Source organism: Odocoileus virginianus, chromosome 19 (genome assembly GCF_023699985.2).
Source record: "Odocoileus virginianus isolate 20LAN1187 ecotype Illinois chromosome 19, Ovbor_1.2, whole genome shotgun sequence".
Classification (NCBI taxonomy): domain Eukaryota; kingdom Metazoa; phylum Chordata; class Mammalia; order Artiodactyla; family Cervidae; genus Odocoileus; species Odocoileus virginianus.
Genome location: NC_069692.1, coordinates 9413968 through 9435760, shown reverse-complemented (window position 1 = coordinate 9435760; position 21793 = coordinate 9413968). Strand labels below are relative to the sequence as shown.

Sequence of the window (21793 nt, the reverse complement as noted above, 5' to 3'; positions counted from 1 at the left end):
CTAGAAGGAAGAGATAGAATAGGGCATAGTATTTGCAGAGAGAATTGCTGAGGATTTTGCAAAAGTGACGAAGAACTACAATTTGTAGTCTGAAGTCCAGTGAATTCTAAGTGTATAAAGCCCAAGTAAGAGAAATACATGAAAGTGTATATAGTTAGATACATCACAGTGTTACTGAGGGAAAATTTTAAAAAGGGAAAATGAAAATTTTTAAAGTAACCAAGGAAAAAGACATTACCTTCAAAGGGATGGCAGCAATAGAGATCTGAAGATAGTGTGCACAAAGGTTGAAAACTGTTAACCTAGGATTTTATATCAGAAGAAAATGTCCTGATGCGAAAGAATCAAGACAAAGATAAATATATTCTCTGTCAAGCAAAAACTAGGATAATTCAATTCTAGTGATTTGGTTTCTTATGAAAAGAAATTTTGCCGGTATATTAAGTAAAAGAAATGATTCCAGAAAGAGGGTCTAAGTTCATGAAGAATCAGTAAAGAAAGTGGCCAATATGTTGGTGACACTAAGTGAATGTTAATTGTGTAAATTAGTACTACCTTGTGGGATTAAAACTGTGGAATTAAACTACAGTTTCAACAACAACTGGGACAAAACGATCACTTTAGAATGTTAAAAAGTTCAATTCTGCATCTAATAACATGATTTTAAATAGTAAAGTGAAAAATTGAACTTCAAGGGGAAATATATAAAGTCATCATAATGATTCAAAAAAATACTTTTTTTTTTTGCATTTTTCTGTGTGTTAGCAGAAATGTGTTAGCATTTTTCTGTGTTGAGCAGTTGTAAACGTTTACAGAAAATCTACAAGGAACAATTTTTCACCTTATTAAAACAATTAAAAATTTGTTGGCACACCACTTTTAATGACTATAAAATTCTCTTGCTGAAATATATAGATGTTTATTTAACTCAACCATCCTCAATTTTTAAAAATTTAATTTTTCAGTATTTTCTATTAATAGTATTGTAAGCACCTTAGATAAATGTTTACAGATATCTATGAGCATTTCTTTGAGATAAATGTTTAGGCATTTAATTATGGTATCAAAATGTATGTATATTTTTTTTTCACTTTGATTTTCTCAACCAATTCTCAACCAAAATGTATATATATTTCTAATGCCTTCACCAAGTGGCTTTCCAAAAATCTGTTATTTGCAGTCCTGACAGCAGAAGGAGAATAAGTGTAACTGTTTCTCCATATCTTCATTGCTGCTACAGTTTATCTTTCAAAAATATTTTTTTATTTGATACTAAAAATATTTCATTTTAATTTCCATTTCATTACTAGTGAGTGAACATTTTTCATGGATTTTTTTAAAAAATAAAAAATGATTATGTTCATTTCTGTTAAACATTAGTTTAAATTTTTCTGTAAATGAAGTAATCAGATAACCAGATTTTGTAAAAATTGGATATTAATACACTCATTGAGATTCTGGGTAAATATTAATGTGAGGTTCACAGCTTTTGTGCTTGGGCTTTAGAATACTATGATTTTTAAAGAGGCTTTTTCAGTGACTCCTAGGATTGTGGCTACTTTATAGAAATGAGGAAACCAAAAGACTGAGTTTGCGATGAGTGGGCGATGGTTGTGATGTGCCTAGTTTTTATAACCATGCATATTTGTGAACAGAGTCTTGCTGCAGCAGACTCATCTAGGGCATGCTCTTCTGAAACAGCGCTGAGCTATCTGAAGTGTCAGGGCTGTCACTGTATAGTTTCATCAATCTTTGTCTTCCGAAGCTAAGTCGCTTTTAGAAAAGTTTTACTGACTGTTCATTGTACCAGTGTATCAGATATTTAGTTTGAAATGTCATAATTTGAGACCAACATGCCCACAATAGAAATACTAATTGTGGAGCTTTTTAATATTCTTATTTTTTGTTTCTAGAAACCACTAAGTTTTATATGACGGAGATAATTATTCTGCCATCTGAAAGAAATTTTCCCATCATACCAAGGTACAAATAGCAAATTGTTTCTTCTGTAATTTCACATGTAAAGAAAGATGGGAACAATTCATTATTTAGGAATTCATTTTTATTTATATGCCTGTTTTCTTGGAAAGGAAAAATGAAAGCCTTTGGAAGGGCTTTTAGGTAGTAGAATGAAACCACAGATATGAAAGACTTGAAGATTTATTTATGGTTTGCTTACATAATGATATACACAAGTGTGCTCTTATAAATCTAGTTCTGAAATTTTTTTGTGCTTCTTTCTATGTGCTGGATATCCAAGGTTTTATTTATAGGTTATTCTTAGGTTATATAGGTCTTATTCATAGGTTTTTGAGTAATTATTTCTGGTTTTAATTTAACTTATTTGCAATGTGAGTTAGTTTTCAAATGACTCCTGTGTTTTTAAAAAGAATATTGCTTATCCACTAAATTCATTAGTATTTTTTTTCTTTGAATCTTTTTAGTGTTGCAAATGAAAGTTTACTGTAGTGTATCTTTCAGTTCACTTATTGATGTCTAAAAATTATGGCCCTCTGACTATAACTGCATCTTTGAACTGCATCCTCTTATAATACTTTGATTATGCATCTCAGATCTGACAGTCTGACGGGAAGCAAATAGAAAACATTGGAGATAATACTAATGTTTGGAAGGAAATTTCTCATCTTTTATAACTTAGTTATTCACTGCTTAATTTACCACAGTTCAAATGGAATATTGACTAATCTAACAGTATATTTTTTTAGTTTCATGGAGGAAATACTTAGGTTGGGCTTCCCTGGTGACTCAGATGGTGAAGAATCTGCCTGCGATGCAGGAGACATGGGTTCTGTCCCTGGGTCAGGAAGATCCCCTGGAGAAGGGAATGACTACCCACTCCAGTATTCTTGCCTGGAGAATCCCATGGACAGAGTAACCTGGCAGGCTACAGTCCATGGGGTTACAAAGAGTCAGACATGACTGAGCAAGTAATACTTTTTACTTTTCATGTAAATAGGTTTGGGTGGAAAATGTATTAGTGATTGAAGAATAGGTTATAGAAAGACTGGCTCAAGAACTTCTCTGGTGGTTCAGCGGTTAGGACTCCATGCTTCTACTGCAGGGAACATGGAAACTAAGATCTCACAAAGACTGGCACAAATATCAAATACATTAAAAATAGATTAAAATTAGCACAGGTTGTGAGGGAATGGGCAGCATACAGAAAAGTCTGGCATGTAGCCATCTCTGCTTCTTAGGTACCCTGTGGGTATATGGGGCTCTTATTAAAATTAGCACAGGTTGTGAGGGAATGGGCAGCATACAGAAAAGTCTAGCATGCAGCCATCTCTGCTTCTTAGGTACCCTGTGGGTATATGGGTCTCTTATTGTAAGTTATTATGAGAGGCTCATTGTGGAAATTGGTTTCTGTTCAAACAGGTCTCAGTTTGTACAGAGCATTATCGCCCAGTGTATGGTGGAACTGTCCTCTGCTAGAAGCACTTTTAGATTCACTATTCAAGGTCATGATGGCAAAGTATACATTCTGGTAAGAAGTGATTTTTGCCCAGTTTTTTGTAGCCTAGTAGTTCAGGGGCTCAGAAATTCTTTGGGTTTTGTTATTCTTTTTTCTTAATTCTCAGGTCTGGAAAATAAGGGATCAAAAATTAAAATTTTAATTGTCAGCTAAATTCACAAGTCAAGCACCTTTAATTGAATAACGAATGATTTACCTGCCTCCATGGAGAAATCCCATGGACAGAGAGCCTGGTGGGCTGTTGTCATGAGGTCGCAAAAAGAGTTGGATATGACTTAGCAACTAAACAACAACAGTAATGTGCTAGGTACTTGTAATTCAGAGAAATAAAACCTAATTCCTGTTCCGTAGAAGCTCATGCCACAAAATAAACTTTTTCTGCTTTCAGTTTTTAATGGCTTTCTTTGTCAGTGTAACACAATTCTCTTTTTCACTTTTTACCTCTTTATTTGATACTCTTATGTTTAAAATATGTTCTATTGATCCTGCTTTTGTTTTATCATTTTGTGTGTGTGTGTCTGTGTGTGTGTGGTGGGGGGGGGTAAGAACACCTAACATAATCTACCCTCTTTACAGATTTTTATATTATAAAAATATAATTTTATGTTATATTCCAGCATTGTTAATTATAGGCACAATGATGTACGGCAAGTCTCTGGAACTTACTCATCTTCCCAACTGAAACCTTATACCCTTTGATTAGCCACTCCCAGTTTCTCCCTCCCTCCAGCACCTGGCAACCAGCATTCTCTCTCTACCTCTATGAGTTAGACTATCTTAAATTCTTCATGTAAATGGAATCATGCAGTATTATCCTGCTGTGTCTTATTTATCATAAAGTCCTCAAGGTTCATCTGTATTGTCACATACTACAAGACTTCCTTCTTTTTAAAGGCTAATATTCCCTTGGGTATGTATACCACATTTTCTTAATCCATACATCGTTGGTGGGCATTTACGTTGCTTCTGCATCTTGGCTATTGTAAACAGTGCCGCAGTGAATATGGAAGTGCAGAGATCTCGTCAAGATCCTGATTTCAACACTTTGATGTTTGAGAAGTAGTGGCAAGTTTTGGAGAAGAGGCTCCACAGATAGCAGAATCATCCCCTACATAAACCACAGGTGTCTAATACTAAACTGCAGAAAAGAGTTGAGGACATTATGTAAAAATCCAAGACTGAGGGCCCAAGTCTCTTGTCTGCCTCCACATCAGTTTTATTCAACCAGTAAACGTATGTTGAGCACTTCTTATTTGAAAGACATTTCCTAGGTGCTCAAGATAGAACAAAAATGCCTTCAAGGACCTCACACGCTAATACGGGACCATGGTAGCCAACAGGAGGGAGGGAATTGAAATTGTTCCTTGATACTGCTTTGTGACTGACGATCCATCACAGGGACTCCATGCTTCTCCAATTCCAGATAATTTTTACTCAAAGTTAAAATATTTCCTAACTAAGGGTGACACTAAGTATACCTCTTAGTCATAGTCTGAAATCAGCTTTAATTTTCTTTTTTTTTTTCCCCGCCATTTTTTTCCTTTGGCCCCACCTCGAGTCTTGCAGTATCTTAGTCCCCCAACCAGGGATCGTGCCCCTGCAGCGGAAGCACAGAGTCCTAAGCACTGGACTGCCAGGGAATTTCCTCAGTTTTCTTTTCATGTTTTCAAGTTGAAAATCAGGAGTAGGAATTTTTTTTAAACTTACTACTAGTGTATATTTAAGTTAAAATTTTTTTCATTCTAATAAAAGTAATATTCTTGAAATACATTCTGACAACATGAAGAACATAAAAGAAGTGCTTCTTCCTCCATTTTGTCCCCTCTTCCGCCCTGCTGTGTCATGCCATCCAGAGGTAATCATTAACAGTCCATTTTCCCCCTGTTTATAATTATATGTAATACACCCACAGGTATTTGTAAAAATAACACAATGATGTGATTAGCTTCATTCTTCAACGTGTGTACTTCACTCATCCATGTATCATGAGTCCTGTTTCTTGTTAGTGTAAATATGGACTCTTATTAATGATTAGAATTCTACTGTATGGCTGGTAAAGACAGTGCTTCAGGGAAAATCATCCTTGCATGTGTATTTTAGTCCTTTAGAAACAGATTTTTCTCATCACTCTTGGAACGGGTGTATTTTAAACTCTGGTAATTATTGTCTCCAAAATGTTGGACTAATTTATCTTTTCTAAACCTCATTTACCTTCTATAGACATTCTTGGTACCCCACCCAAGTCCCCTCTCTTTGGTTGGTCCCACATTTCCCTGTGATGAGAATGTTGCCTGCTCACGGCTCACAGCTGCCTTCATTCAGAGACTTGTCCTGTCTGGACAGATGCAACCTGGCTTGGGGAGTTTCTTGTCCTCCCTCACCCCTACCCCTGTCCTGCTCAGCCTACTGCCTGTGACTTGACTCTGGGCTACAAAACCTGCTGTCTCCTGTCTCAAAATGGAACTGATTCTATAGGTGGGATTCAGGTTCCAGAGCTCCCTGTGAGATTAGGTTGAGTCCACATCACTGGCCAACTCCTTCCCCTGCCTTCTCCTCTTTCCCTCCCACCCTTTCTCCTGAGAGTAAATCCTCAACTAATCAACTGAATCCAAATCCAGAAGCACTCTCCCAAAAGCAGTGTGTGGGAAGACTTTCTCCAAACCCTTCTTCTGAGCTCTGTGGTATCCGTCTTTTTGTATTTGCCCATCTGATAAGTGAAAAGGAGTAGCACAAAAATTTTGTATTTCCTTATTACTAGTTAGAGTGACATTTTAATATATTTATCACTTATTTCTTCTGTTTGATTCTTTTCTTATTCCTCATCTGTATCTCTCTTGGTCTGTTTTTCCCACTTACTGATTGCTAGGAGCTCTGTAAATTATGGATAATAACTTGGTGTTACATATTTTCTCCTAATCAATTGTCTTTAGAAACTGTGTTATCAGCAGTTCTACAAACATTGTACTTTGAAAGACTTATCCTACTTCAAATTTGCGTACATGATTTTTCAGTATTTTTTTCTGGTGTTTTATAGTTTTATCTTCTTTTAAAATAGTTTTTGTTTTTTTCTTTTTTGAGTGGTGGTATGAGATATGGATAGGATTTCCCTGGTGGCTCAGACAGTAAAGTGTCTGCCTACGATGCGGGAGACCCTGGTTCTATCTCTGGGTCAGGATGATCCCCTGGAGAAGAAAATGGCAACCCACTCCAGTACTCTTGCCTGGAAAATCCCATGGACAAAGGAGCCTGGTAGGCTACAGTTCATGGGGTCGCAAAGAGTCAGACACGACTAAACAACTTTGCTTACTTACTTATGAGATATGGATGGGATAGTGATAATTTTTTTTTTAAATACTCTTATGCTTAGACTTTTCTCTTCATTTCTTTAGCTATGGCTTTTAAACTCAGACAGTTTGGTGATTGAATCTTTGGGACAGTCCACAAGTATCAAAAAATTCCCTGTGTTGGAAGATGTATTGAAGGCCGATTCCAATTCTGCCTGGAATGCAGTCAAGGTCCTCTACCAGCCATGCATCAAAAGCCGGAATGCAGAGTAAGTCATGGTTTTGTATGCTTCCTCCACATTGAGTTTTCCTTTCTGTTGCCATGTTAGTATTAGGAAATTAAGGAATTCAATGGGACTGCGCCACTTCCCTACTGGATGCTGCTAGCAATCATACTGCTACATATTGTGCTTTCAAAATAGATTGAATCATTATAGATTATTTATGCTAATGTGCAGAAAACTTGCTTTTACTGAAAATAATTGGCCCTTTTTTTTTTGTAATCTCAGCTGTCTGTGCATATGGCCGCAGTACTAAATCAGGCTTCGACAGCTATGAATATTTACTGATAAACGCTTTCCAGGCATTTGGGATACAGTCGTGAACAAAACGCAGTGCCTGTTCCCTAGGGTTGTCATTCTCACGGGGGGAAGGCAGACCGTAAACAAAGCAGACAAAACATCAAAGACTGATACAGCTCTTACTGTGCGTCGGGTGCTCATCCGAGGGCTCCTAGCTCATTCTAAGCCTAACGATAATCCTGTGGGGATCAGTTCAGTCCAGTCGCTCAGTCATATCCGCCTCTCTGCGACCCAGTGGACTGCAACACGCCAGGCTTCCCTGTCCATCACCAACTCCTGGAGCTTGCTCAAACTCATGTCCATCGAGTCGGTGATGCCATCCAACCATCTCATCCTCTGTCGTCCCCTTCTCCTCCCACCTTCAATTTTTCCCAGCATCAGGGTCTTTTCCAGTGAGTACATGTATCAGCCTGTGTTACAGACAAAGATACTGAGACAAAGGCATTAAATTACTCTAGTGAACTATAACGCAAGTTAAGATAGTTGGGGAGAGGAGGTGTGGGTGTAGGAGGTTGGCATTTTATACTGAAAAGTCTTCCTCAGATAAAGTGACATTTAAGTGGAAAACGTGAAGGCAGTGAGGGGAGTGAACCATCTCCGAGGAAGAGCATTCCTGGCAGAGGGAACAGAAAATGTTCTTATTTGAACAGATTGGAAGCTTATACTTGTCCTGTCCTCGCTGATGGGTTTGATCAAATTAGTACCAAGAACAGAAAGATCCTAGTCTTCTGGGAAGTAAGCAAGAAATTCTTAAAAATTATTGCTTGTCTTGTCTTTTCTTTTCTTTGAATTATACAAGCAGTACAAGTCATAAAATATTCAAACAGTAGAGACTTACATAAAGTAAAATATGAAAGTTCTCCATCATGTCCCTCTTTAGAAGAAAAAAGTATGTTCTGTATTTTTCCACTTTGTTTTTTCTTTTTTGCATCTTAATGTAATTTGAATGATACATGTGTATTTTTTCACACTTACAACAACAACAGCACTGTGTCTTGGAGATTCTTTCCATGTCAGTGCTTGGCACTTTATGAAATGAATGTACTATAATTTAACCATATTTCTGTTGATAATATTACCTTTTTGCTGCTTTAAGTAGGATTGCATTGTTTATGTTATACATTTGTTTTGTGATTATGTATAGTTTATATGAGGTATTTCTAAAAGTAGAATTACCAACTCAAAGAGTATGACTTTTAAAATTTTGATGGTAATATCAAATTATTTTGCAAAAAGGCACTGCAAGCTTATCCTCCCACATAAAGTTTCTATAAATATCCTTTTCTCTATACCCACACCCAAGCTGCCACATAGATTTTTGCCCATCTGATGCCAGTCTAAATGAAACAGACAGTTGACTATCCTTGTGTTTTATTGAGGCATGATCAGAGAATATGACTTATGTATTTGATGCCTTGGGGACTCTTTTGAGGAATGTGTGTGTGTGTAGTTTTGTTGTTATTTAGTACTTCAGTTGTGTCCGACTCTTTTGCGACCCCGTGGACTGTAGCGGGCTCCTCTTTCCATAAGATTTCCCGGGTGGGAATGGGTTGCCATTTCCTTTTCCAGATCTTCCTGACCCAGGTATGGAACCCGAGTTTCCTGCATTGCAAGCGGATTCTCTACCGCTGAGCTAGCAGGGGAGCCGCGCGCATGTGCAGATGCGTTTGTGTGTGTACCTTTATATTTTAGGTTTATATAGTCAAGCTTATTACAACTTTTTAATTCACCCTTTTTATTTATTTGAAATGCGGCTCTTTTGAGAAGCGGATGTTAAATCTCACTATTGTTACCGAAAAGTCATTTTCTTCTGCTTTTGATGCCTTTTTCTGCGCTATATGTTTTGAAGCTATGTAATTAAGTATGTAAAAGGTTTGTGCCATAAAAACTTGACTGATTGCATATTTTATCAATAAGATTTTTCTCTCCTTTCACTTGATACTCTTTCTTTAATTCTGGTTTGCCTGATGTTATTATTGCTATATTTACTTTCTTTTTAAAAAAATTATTGATTTGTTATCTTGTTTTTCATTTTTTTCTTTTCAGCTGTCCCATGTTATCTTAGGTCTATATCTTGTTAACATATACCTGGTAAGCAGCATGTAGCTGGATATTTTAAAACTGCAGTGTGACAGTCTGTTTATTTCAATAGTGAACTTAATTAATCATTGTTTATTGTGATTACTGATGTAGTTGAACTTAGTCTGCTTTTATATTGGTGGTCTTCTCTGTGTCATTGCTTTCCTGTGATGATTTGAAAGTAAAAAATGTCTATTTCAAATGTTTTTTAGTGGTTAATGTTAAATTTTTATTACACATCCTGAAACTTAAACATTCTTAAACTTAACATTGGCTATCTATTTAGTAATCATTCTCTTCACCAAAATAAGAAACTACTCTTTAAAAAAATTTTTTTTTGTATATTCTTTTCCATTAGGTTTATCACAGGGTATTGAATATAGTTCTCTGTGCTGTACGGTAGGACTTTGTTACCTGCTAATTACAAACTCCCTGTTCTCCCCTCCCCCACTTTCTCTCTTAACGAGGCTTCACATTCAGTCTCTCCCTCCTAAGACACTTTCTGTCCTTTGTTGAGATCATTTATGATTCTGGATTCTGATGATGGAGTTTGCGTCTTCTTTTTTAAAAATATTTTTTTACTTATTTATTTGGCTGCATCAGGTCTTCATCGTGGTGCTTAATTGCTCCATGCCATGTGGGATCTTAGTTCCTCAACCAGGGATGGAACACATGTCCCATGCAAGGCAAGGCAGACTCTTAAGCACTGGACCACCAGGGAAGTCCCATGGTTGTTTCTTCTTAAGGAAGTATCAAGCCAAAGCTCTACCCCATTTGCTTACTTCTTACTTGTACTCCTGCATAATGACTGTAATGACTTTATATTTTTATTGTATAAGTAAGTGTGTTACCATAAAAACGTGCAGGATTGTTTGATGGTTTTTAAAATATTTACAAATAGTATTATATTGTATGTATATTTTTGCAGTGTTTTTAAAGTCACAATTCTTTGTTCCAATTGTTTGATTTGATAAAGTCTAATAGTTCTTTTAAACTTGGAATATAGTCAATCCTTGAATATTTGAAAATGGCTTATACCTCTTTTTGTCTCTTGGAAAACCTTAGGATTTTACTCTTTATCTTTGATTTCTAAGATTTCATTCAAAGGTTTAAATGTAAGTGTTTATTCAGAATTTTCTCTAATGTCATAAACTATTCTTGCCTTGCAGATGCAGTGTTCTCTTAGTCTCTGTGAGAATAATAAAGTCTTCTGTTTCTTTATTAACTCTTTTTCCTTGAATATTATTAACTTTTCTCTTTTTGAAAAGAGACCTTGTGTTTGGTAGGGGCTTCCCTGATATCTCAGTTGGTAAAGAATCTGCCTGCAATGCAGGAGACCCCGGTTTGATTCCTGGGTTGGGAAGATCCACTGGAGAAGGGATGGCTACCCACTCCAGTATTCTTGGGTTTCCCTTGTGGCTCAGCTGGTAAAGAATCCACCTGCAATGTGGGAGACCTGGGTTCGATTCCTGGGTTGGGACGATCCCCTGGAGAAGGAAAAGGCTACCCACTCCAGTATTCTGGCCTGGAGAAATCCATGGAATGTATATGTATAGTCCATGGGGTCGCAAAGAGTCGGACACAACTGAGCGACTTTCGATTGTGTTTGGTACTACCTTTCATGGTGTTGCTTTTCCCAAATGTTTGGTAATTTTACTGGAATTCCTGCACTAGGATGTAAACTCCAGGAGAGCCAGGACCTTGATTGTTTCACTCTTCACCCCATCTAGATGAGTGCTCTCAGAAGTGCTCCAAACATGCAGTCTATGTTTACCTCTAATGCAACCCATGTGAAGTGAATCACACATGGTTTTCTGTCCATCCTCGTATTTCACAATCACTCTTCAGCTACTGATGACTCTCGGTTTTTGTTACCTTTGCCTGCCTTTTTGGACTAGGGAATGAGAACCCAAAGGAGATCCTAGTCCGGATGTGCCCATTTTTTGACGACTTTTGACTATTACGAAGAAGGAAGTAGTTCAGATTTATGTTATGGTGGTACACCTTGACTTCATCATGATGAAGGCTTTTTGTACTGCCTTTCTTCAGGAGGGTTAACAAGGACTCAGTGCACCTGCTTCATCATTTCATGTATTCTAACTCGAAATATAGTGACTACAATCCATTGTACACTGTTGTATTTATTAGTGGACTTGAAACTTCAATCTTGGGGTTAAGTTGACGTCCAGTAAATGAGCTTATTACTTTAGTTGTCTATTCTGTAGAAGTACGTTTGTTGTGCTTTTCCCTCTGGCTAGTTTGCCTCAATGCCCAAAGGTGGGGAGGAAATTTCGCAGGTTTGTAAGCATCCTGTGGATTATTTACTTTTATCTTTTAAGGACATTAGTATCTCTGTTGGGGCATGACTGAGTAAACTGTAGACTCCCTGGCATATTTTTGGCACTTGGGGTGGTATATTAACTATTTTAGTCAAATTGGCTAGAATTTTTTTCTAGTGGAAGTGTGGATTGCCAGATGGCAGTCTAAAAGAGGAAAATAGCAAATGTAACTATGGTTTTATTTCCTTGAGCCCATATAAAAAAGTAGCATGTAATATTTTTAGAATGTTCTTTCTAGCAATAGACACACATGTCTCTTAACATTTTGAAGTCTGTTTTTTTTTTTTTTTTTTAATCTCTTTCCCCCTGCCCACTCTCAGCCAGAGTTATCTTACAACTCACACTCCTTAGTTTGCATGTCAAAGTTTAGATCTGAAATACTAACTTTTTAGCTTTGGACTCTTTTTAAGTTCACTTCTGCAGTTTAATTTTGTTAATTCATTATTTCACCTGTTACCTCCTATTCTCTAAATTGGGGGTAATTTTGTCCCTTAAGGGACATTTGGTAATGTCTGGGGATATTTTTGACTGGAGGGACTAATGGCATCTAGAAGTAGGTGGCAATGGGGTTGCTCTTAAATGTTCTAGAGTCCTTAAAACAAAGAATTATTTGGTCCTAAAATGCCAGTTGTGCCAAAGTTGAGAAATCCTGTTCTTGATGATTTCCTGAAACCAGGCTGTGGGTACCTTTCCACTCTGGGTGTCACAGCCAGAACTTTTCTTGCAATGGTATTTAGTCCAGTGAATACAAGAAATTTTACTGTGGCGTTATAATAGAGCCAGGTAGAGCAGCCCTTAGCATGTGGTTGTTGCTGTTACTGTGGGCCATTACCCTGCAGCATGTTACTAGGTAACAGTTAAGACGGGGACCATTAGTCGTCCTGCTCAGCCATTGGTTGGTGCCACAGTGGGCCCCTCCCCAAAGTAAGCCATTGCCAATGAGTGACCGTTAGTGGTCCTGCTCAGCCATTGGTTGGTGCCACAGTTGGCCCCTCCCCCAAGTGACAACTGTCCCTGATTGACCCTTAGTGGGGCTTTCAGTCAATGGCTGGCAGAATGGTGGTCCTCAGGTGGAAAGTGAGGTAAGAGGGGGACCCTGGCTTTCTCCACAGGGCCCTCTTGCTTACCCGGCCTCTGGCCAGTGAGCTGGCGTGCCCAGGGAACAGGCTGGGAGCTGTGTCCTGCAGGACCCCAGAGCCCTCGCCACGGCCGCCCATTGGCCTTGGCCCAGCACTGAACCTCTCCCCCGTCCCTGTCTCTGCAACATAACAGCAGCGGCCGTCCGCATGGGACAGTCTCTCTCCTTCTCCCCGTCCCCAGTTTGGGCAGCCTGAGGGCCAGTTGGGTTGGGCGCCTGGCTCCCTCAGCGATGATAGTGGGCGAGGTCTAGGGCCCTGGCCCTGAGGGAGCCTTCCCCTTAGCCCTGCCTGGACCTCCGAGGGTGAAAGTTATTCCTTTGGTATAGATATACAGAAACATTGCTAACCGACTGTGATCTGGCCACAGGGACAAAGGACCTGACAAGCAGTTTGCAACAACCAACCCCACCCCTCCCTCACCTTTCCTAGAAAAGGACTTTGCTGAAAGCTTTTGGGGAGTTTAGATATTTTAAGGTAGAAGCCACCCATCTCGTTGCATGGCGCTCAGTAAACCTTTCAGTTTGCTCTGAACTCTGATGTTTTTGTGGTGTTTGGCCTCACTGTGCGAAGGGCACACAGACTTGCATTTCAGTAACATCATGAGTCCAAAATCTGTATAATCCCACGGGTTTGTTTGTTTATTTTTTCCGCATGTTAACTTTGTTAGAATAAATAGGCTAAATGGTAAAATAGTGTAACTATTGTTATACTGCTTTCTGTTTCTTTGGGGCAAACATGAAGAATAGGTACGTTTTTGTTAAACAGTAAGGAAGAATTTCATAGGTATCAGGTTCTTTGTTCTCATATTTGTAAGAGAAGAGATCTAAAGGGAATGTATTCATTAAGAGAAAATAAAGAATGTGTTTAAAGCTAAATTGAATTCTCTTTTGTATAAGTTATGACTCCTAATGTTGATAGTGGTTCTTTCCACATTTTCAAAAGATACAATATCTAACTTAGGCATCTGGAAAATTTGAACTGAGAACTGTTCTATTTTCTCCTGTTAATAGCATTTTCTTGCAAAAGGTATTGAGGGTTGAAATGTTGATGATGTGTTATATTCACCCCTAATGTTAGTAGAATTTAGAGATTAAATTTTACAGACTAAGATTTCTCTCTGTTGGCTAAGATTTTTACCTTAAGATAGTTATCATTATTGCTTTTCCTAATGAAGTAGAAACACATATAAATCACACCCATGTACATTTCATATACATAAAATAGTATTACTAGTTGTTTGTATTTGTGAAGTGTTTTTATTCTCTTTTTCTCCTTTATTTCAGAAGGAAATTTGAAATTCTGCTTAATTTTTCTTTCTTGTGGTAAAAAAATCACATAACATAAAATTTGCCATCTTAATCCTTTTTAAGTGTACAGTTTAGAAATGTTAAGTGCAGTTGCCCTTTGAACAACATAAGGGTTAGGGACACCAACTGTGCAGTCAAAAATCCACTTGTAATTTATAATCAGGTGTCTGTGTTTGAGGTTCCTCTGTATCTGCAGTCACAAATTCAACCAACCACAGATTGCATAGTACTGTAGTACTTAGCTATTGGAAAAAATGTGCATATAGGAGGACCCATGCAGTTCAAACTCTCATTGTTCAGGGGACAGCTGTATATTCGCATCATTGTGAAACTCATCTCCAGAACTTTTTTATCTTACAAATCTGAAACTATAATCTTTTTCTGCTTCCCCTAGCCTGTGGTAATCACCATTCAATTTTCTGTTTTTATGGGTTTGACTGCATTAGTCTCCTAGGGCTGCCATAACAAAATGCCATAGACCATATGGTTTAAACAACAGAAATGGCTTTCCTTATAGTTCTGGAGGCTAGATGTCCAAGGTCAAAGTGCCATTAGGATCAGTTTCTCTTCCTGGTTTGCAAGTGAATGGTCATCATCTTGCCTGTGTCCTCATATGTAGAAAGAGAGAGAGAGAGAGAGATGGAGAGAGGGAGAGGGAGGGATGGATCTTGCATTACTTCCTCCTCTGATGAGGCCTCATTCTTTTGACCTCCTTTAATTTAAGTACTTCCTTAGAGGCCCTGTCTCCAGACACAGTCAGATTGAGGGTTAGAGCTCTAACTGTTCATATTCAGCATATGAATTTTGGGGAAGCCACAGTTCAGTTGATCACATTGGCTACTTCAGGTGTTTCATGTAAGTGGAATCATAATAGTATTTATCTTTTTGTAACTGGCTTAATTCACTTAGTGTTCCTCAATCTTCATTCATGTTATAGCATGTAACAAGATTGCTTTTCTTTTTAAGGCTGAATACTATTCTTTTGTATGCATAGATCACTTTTTGTTTATCAATTCATTCCTTAATGGACATTTGGGTTGCTTCCACCGGTTGGATATTAGGAATAGTTCTGCTATGAACTTGGGTGTGCAAATAAGTGAGACCTTGCTTTCAGTTATTTTGGATGGATACCCAGAAATGAGATTGTTGGATCATATAGTGGTTCTGTTGTAATTTTTTGAGGAACCTCCATAGTATTTTCCATGGTGGTTGCAGCATTTTATGCTCCCACCAGCAGTATACAAGGGTTCTGATGTCTCCATATCTTCATCAGTATTGTCAATCTTGTTATCTTTTTTTTTTTTAGTAGTAGCCTTTCTAGTGGATATGAAGTGTTACCTTATAGTGGTTTTGATTTTCATGTCTCTGATGATTGAGCTTCTTTTTATATACTTGTTGGCCATTTGTATATCTTCTTTGGAGAAATGTTCAGGTTCTTTGACCATTTTTTAATCTTTTTTGTTCTTGCTGATGTTTTGGTGTTGAATTGTAGTTCTTCATATATTTTGATATTAACCCCTCATCAGACATATGACCTGAAAATATTTGTTTTATTCTGTAGGTTGTATTTTTACTCTGTTGATTGTATCTTTTGATGCACAAAATTTTTAAGTTTGATATAGTTCCATTTGTCTAATTTTACTTTCTTTGTCTGTGTTTTTGGTGTTGTAGCTGACAAATCATTGCCAAATTCTCAACTTTGAAGCTCTGTACCTAATGTGTTAGAGACTATCATTGCCTGAAGTACTTTGGAGATAAAATTAAGTAATTCTGTGATTTAACTGAGTTTGTCCTTTTTACTGATAAAAACATAAATATTTGTTTATGCTAATTTTATGTTCAACAGAACATCCAAATTTGTTACTTACTAATTGCATAACCTGCTAAAACACTACACATAAACTTATTTGGATAGTATGTGAATACAATGCTGAAATGAATAAATGAATGAGCAAGTGAATGAATGAATTGATGTGTGTCACCAGCCGCTTAAGAGCACTTTATCATACCATCTCAAGTGGGCGTCTTCTGCTTCCCCACATAGGAGTCATGTGATGATGTCAGTGCACCCCAGTTAGGGACACTGACTCTGCAGAGTAGGTGAAACTTACACTTCAGAAATGAATGTCACGTCTTACCTTTTGTAAGTAAGGAAACTGAGGAGCAGTAAGAGAAATGACTACAATTAGTTTGTTAGGCAGTGAGAAAGCCACAATTAGAGCCACATTGTTATGATTCCAAATTCAGTGCTTTGTCATTACGTTCTATAGTCCATCACCATAACATTTTAGGAGATGCGAAAATGTCACTCTAAATGTGTACTCTTTCTCAAGAACTGTTTTGTCCCTTGGTAGTTTAGAATATGTCAGCATTTTGATTACACCTCAAAATACACTGCTTCCTCTATTATACTCAGTGAATATTTATGCATGTTAGTATATAACTTCAGTAGCAAAAGCTTCTAATTTATAATGTGTTCATATCTGATCTTATAGGTCAAAATTTAAGGATACAAATGTAACTTTTTCAGAAGTCCCTTGCCTTCCCTTCTTAGGACAGGAAATCAATTGAAAGAAAGTTAATCTAAAAATATAGAAAAATAATCCAGTACCTCCAGGAAATATAAATGCTTTTCTGGAAAGGACTTTTCACACATTTTATCTTACCATATTATCACCAAGACCCATCTAGAGACCACTTTTCATTATGAAGCAAGTTTAAACACCCACTTCTTTGATCTATAATTGGAAAAATTCCTCTTCTGAGTGGACAGTGTTTAGTAAGGTGGCCTAAATTCAGGCCTGTTTTATTTGGAATTCCTGTACTATCCATGAATTCATTTATAATCATTAAAGGAGATACAGGAATACAGGAAATAAGATAATTTATAATAAAACTGAACTTTTTTTCCCCTGGAGATTCTAACCAAGTAGGTTTCCTATGAAAAGTAGTTCATCTCTTGGGATTTCTTTGTTAGGAGACAATCTGGTTTCCTTCTTCTGGTGCGAGAACATGAGCCAGGCATTGTTCTGACCTGTGGAGATAAGCGGGGGTGAGGGGCGACTGGGACTGGATAAAGGAAGGAAGAAAATCTGTATATGAAATTGTTTCTTCGCTTTTCTGTATTTTCTAATCATGTGTTAGGTTTTTTTTTTTTTTAATCAAATCTGAGATAGTTATCTTAAACTTTCACATCTGAAGAGTTTGAGTTTTTCTTTTCCTCTTTTTTATTGCCTCCTATTCTGTGCTCCACAGTAAGAACCTAGCACTTTCTGCCATAGAGGAACTTGCAGTAAAGTTAAGGCAACATAGTAAATGTATCCCCCCGCCTCAAATTCTTTATAAAATAAAAACAAATTCTGCATACATGCTGAGAAACAGGAAACAGTATTCACTAGCTGTATTAAAGAAAAATGGGGAGAAGTTAGGAAAAGTTTTCCTCTGCTCCACCTATACCCCAGTAAAAGCTGGCTGGTGACTGTGGTGGGTCCTAGGGAGCTCAGTGGCTGCTGCTGCTGGGGGTCCTTTGCTCACAGAGGGGGCAGGGTGGAGGGGTGGTCATCTGCCCCCCAGAGATGCTCCCATTTCCTTGCTTAGCCTGTTAGGGTCTCCTCAGAAGTTCTCATTTGAAGAAAATATTCCACAGCTGGTACAAAAAAGTTTGAGAACAGCTGTTCTCTGGGCTATGCATTTCTCCAGACCCTGCTTCACTAGGTCATGCCTTAGAAAAGGGACCCCATTTTAATCATTAGAATGGCCTTCCTTTTTGGGGGCTGAAACCTCCTTCCCAGAAACTCTCATCCAGAACTACCAAAAATTAATCTGCTAATTTTTGAACACCACAGGTGTTCTAATATTTTAGATCATCTGACCCTCATTCCTAGTTTTTCTCTCATCCAAGCTAGACCTGCTCAGATGGAATGGTTTGAAGCTTTCCTTTCCTTTTGCAGTCTCTCTTTTTACTTGGTCCCCTTTCCTGTTACCATCTTGATTGCCCCTAAGATGTTGCCACAGCATCTTATCAGATTTACATAGACTGGGTGAAATGGGGAAAAGCTAGAGCTGGGAGTTTATCCTCTGTGGCTGTTTTAGGCAGTTTTAGGTACAAAGAGAAACTAGACAGGAAAGACTGAACTTCAAGAATCCATTTGGATTTGGACATTAAACAAAAGTTTCCAATGCGAGGTGTTGAAAATGGTCATTTATTCGAGAAATAAATGTTATGTACTGCGAGGGCAATATTGAGCTAAAAGATATCTGATGCCTTGCATGATAGACTTATCAGAGTCTAGTGGAAAATGCAAAGGTGTAACCTGATCAGTGCTATGGAAAAGATAAATGAGGCTCTGAGAGCAAATTATAGGGAGACTATCCAGGTTCCGATTCCATGAAGAATTCCATGAAGAATTGATGCTTACTGCTGTCTTTGTGAAGAGTCTCTGGGCAGTGGGGAAAAGTCCATAAAAAAGGACCTGGGATGGGAGAGAGCACAGTGAGTCCAGGGGATGGGAAGAAGGCAGAGGTGGCTCTGCGGGAGAGAGTGAGAAATGGGGACAGGTAGGGAGGAGCCAGACCAATCCAGGATCCTGAAGGACATTGTATAGAGTTTTATCTTTGTGTTCATCCTAATGTCAATAAGAATTTTATCCAGAGAGAAAGTGGTTTTAAGTTACCCTTCCAAGAGTTTTCTGACAACTACGTAGAGAACAGTTGGGTATGACAGATCAGATAGGAAGCTATGGCAGAAACTCAAAATGATGATAGTGGGTGATAGTAGGTAAGATAGAGTTGAGAGAGAGTAATGTTGCAGCACTTGGTGGTTGACTGAATTGGGGAGATGAAATTTACTGGGATAGATAACACTGGGAGAAGATTGTGACTTTCAGTTTTACACATGTTGAATTTGAGGTACACTTGAGTCGCCATAGAGGAAATAGCACATAGGTAGTTAATACATAGATCTGGAGTTCAGATGAAAAGTTTGAGCTGGATTCGTAAATGGGTGAGTCATCTGCATATTGGTCATAATTGAAGCCAAGGGCATAGATAGATTGTTTAGGAAGAGAGGATAGAAGGATTGAGCTACGAAAGACTACTGCATTGCTGGGCCAGGTAAAGGAGGATGAGCCTGGGAAGGAGAGGAGTCGCCAGAGAAGGAGAAAAGCTGGAAAGTGTTGTCTCATAGATGCTAAGGGTGGAAAGTACTTGAAGGAGGGAGTGGTCAGATGCTGCTCAGAGGCCAGGTAAGATGTTTAATCGTAGATGTGCATCTGGGAGCTGGGTTGGAAGTGTGAGCAGTGAGTGTGAGGTGATGAAACAAAGACTACACATGTGAGCAACCATTTCAAGGAGTTGGCTTTGAAGGGAAGGAGGAATAAGAAGGGGATGAGGAGCTGACTGAAAGCAGGCAGGTTGGGGTTGGGCCCTCTTGAGCCTGATTAAAAGCCAACAGATAGGATCCTGTTGAGAAGAAGAAATTGACTAGATAAGAGAAAGAAGTGATGCCTGCTATGCTAAAATTCTGACAAGATGGGGATGGTACCCCAGGCTTAGATGTAGCAACCAGCCTTAGGGGCAGGAATGGTACTCTTCCTGTGATAGGAAGGACGATGAAAACTGTGGAGGGTGAAACAGATTTGCATGTTGGGTTTTGGAAAGATGAGAGAGACTCCGCTTCTGATGGCCTCTGTTTTATCTGTAACATAGGAGTGATGAGGAAGGGGCATGAGGGAAAGAGGTGGGATCAGAGACAGTGGAGGTAGGAGGAGAATGTCGTTTAGTCACTAAGTCATATCCGACTATTTGTGACCCCTTGGACTGTTGCCCACCAGGCTCTTCTGTCCATAGGATTTCCCAGATAAGAATGCTGGAGTGGGTTGCCATTTCCTTCCCCAGTGGAGGAGAATGGAGATTAAAAATGGTCCTTTGAGCAGAGGAGGGTTGGGTAGACATTCTTCATTGCCCATTTGAGTTTTGGGACCATGAATTCCTGATGATATGAATCTTCCCCTCTGTGTGACTTTCTTCAACTTATCATCTACTCAAGAGTAAATTCCAAAGACAGAGTTGGGTTTATTAGCATTAAAGTCTATGCCAAGAGTATTGTGTTATTTGCAAAATATTAATATGAAGGACCACAGAATCCACATGACCTGTTTTAACAAAGATAAAGTGTTGGAAAGTGGCTGTAGCTTCCAATCATTTACTGAGACTTAGTTGTTATAAAGAAGAAATTTACTTTTAATTATATATTTAAAGCTTCTAAGTTCATTTTTTAAATTTTTTTTAATTTTTAAATTTATTTTATTTATTTATTTATTTTTCCATTTATTTTTATTAGTTGGAGGCTAATTACATTACATCATTGCAATGGTTTTTGTCATACATTGAAATGAATTAGCCATGGATTTACATCTATTCCCCATCCCGGTCCCCCCTCCCACCTCCCTCTCCACCCGATCCCTCTGGGTCTTCCCAGTGCACCAGGCCCGAGCACTTGTCTCATGCACCCAACCTGGGCTGGTGATCTGTTTCACCCTAGATATACATGTTTCAATGCTGTTCTCCTGAAACATCCCACCCTCGCCTTCTCCCAGAGTCCACAAGTCTGTTCTATACAGCTGAGTCTCTTTTTCTGTTTTGCATATAGGGTTATCGTTACCATCTTTCTAAATTCCATATATATGTGTTAGTATACTGTAATGGTCTTTATCTTTCTGGCTTACTTCGCTCTGTATAATGGGCTCCAGTTTCATCCATCTCATTAGAACTGATTCAAATGAATTCTTTTTAATGGCTGAGTAGTATTCCATGGTATATATGTACCACAGCTTCCTCATCCATTCGTCTGCTGATGGGCATCTAGGTTGCTTCCATGTCCTGGCTATTATAAACAGTGCTGCGATGAACATTGGGGTGCACGTGTCTCTTTCAGATCTGGTTTCCTCAGTGTGTATGCCCAGAAGTGGGATTGCTGGGTCATATGGCAGTTCTATTTCCAGCTTTTGAAGGAATCTCCACACTGTTTTCCATAGTGGCTGTACTAATTTGCATTCCCACCAACAGTGTAAGAGGGTTCCCTTTTCTCCACACCCTCTCCAGCATTTACTGCTTGTAGACTTTTGGATAGCAGCCATCCTGACTGGCGTGTAATGGTACCTCATTGTGGTTTTGATTTGCATTTCTCTGATAATGAGTGATGTTGAGCATCTTTTCATGTGTTTTTTTGCCATCTGTATGTCTTCCTTGGAGAAATGTCTGTTTAGTTCTTTGGCCCATTTTTTGATTGTGTCATTTATTTTTCTGGAGTTGAGCTGGAGGAGTTGCTTGTATATTTTTGAGATTAATCCTTTGTCTGTTGCTTCATTTGCTATTATTTTCTCCCAGTCTGAGGGCTGTCTTTTCACCTTGCTTATAGTTTCCTTTGTTGTGCAAAAGCTTTTAAGTTTCATTAGGTCCCATTTGTTTATTTTTGCTTTTGTTTCTAATATTCTGGGATGTGGGTCATAGAGGATCCTGCTGTGATTTATGTCAGAGAGTGTTTTGCCTATGTTCTCCTCTAGAAGTTT

At 38.3% G+C, this 21793-nt stretch overlaps 1 protein-coding gene across 4 annotated transcripts in view; it reads left to right on the top strand.

The window, feature by feature from the left end:
* UBE3D (ubiquitin protein ligase E3D) overlaps window positions 1-21793 on the top strand; it is a 164553-nt gene that overhangs the window by 38681 nt on the left and 104079 nt on the right. For all 4 annotated transcript variants that reach the window (XM_070449836.1, XM_070449835.1, XM_070449833.1 and 1 more), the window contains 3 exons: window positions 1914-1983; window positions 3400-3508; window positions 6886-7049. In XM_070449836.1, coding sequence (XP_070305937.1) covers window positions 1914-1983; window positions 3400-3508; window positions 6886-7049 — 343 coding nt within the window. The remainder of the gene's footprint in view (window positions 1-1913; window positions 1984-3399; window positions 3509-6885; window positions 7050-21793) is intronic.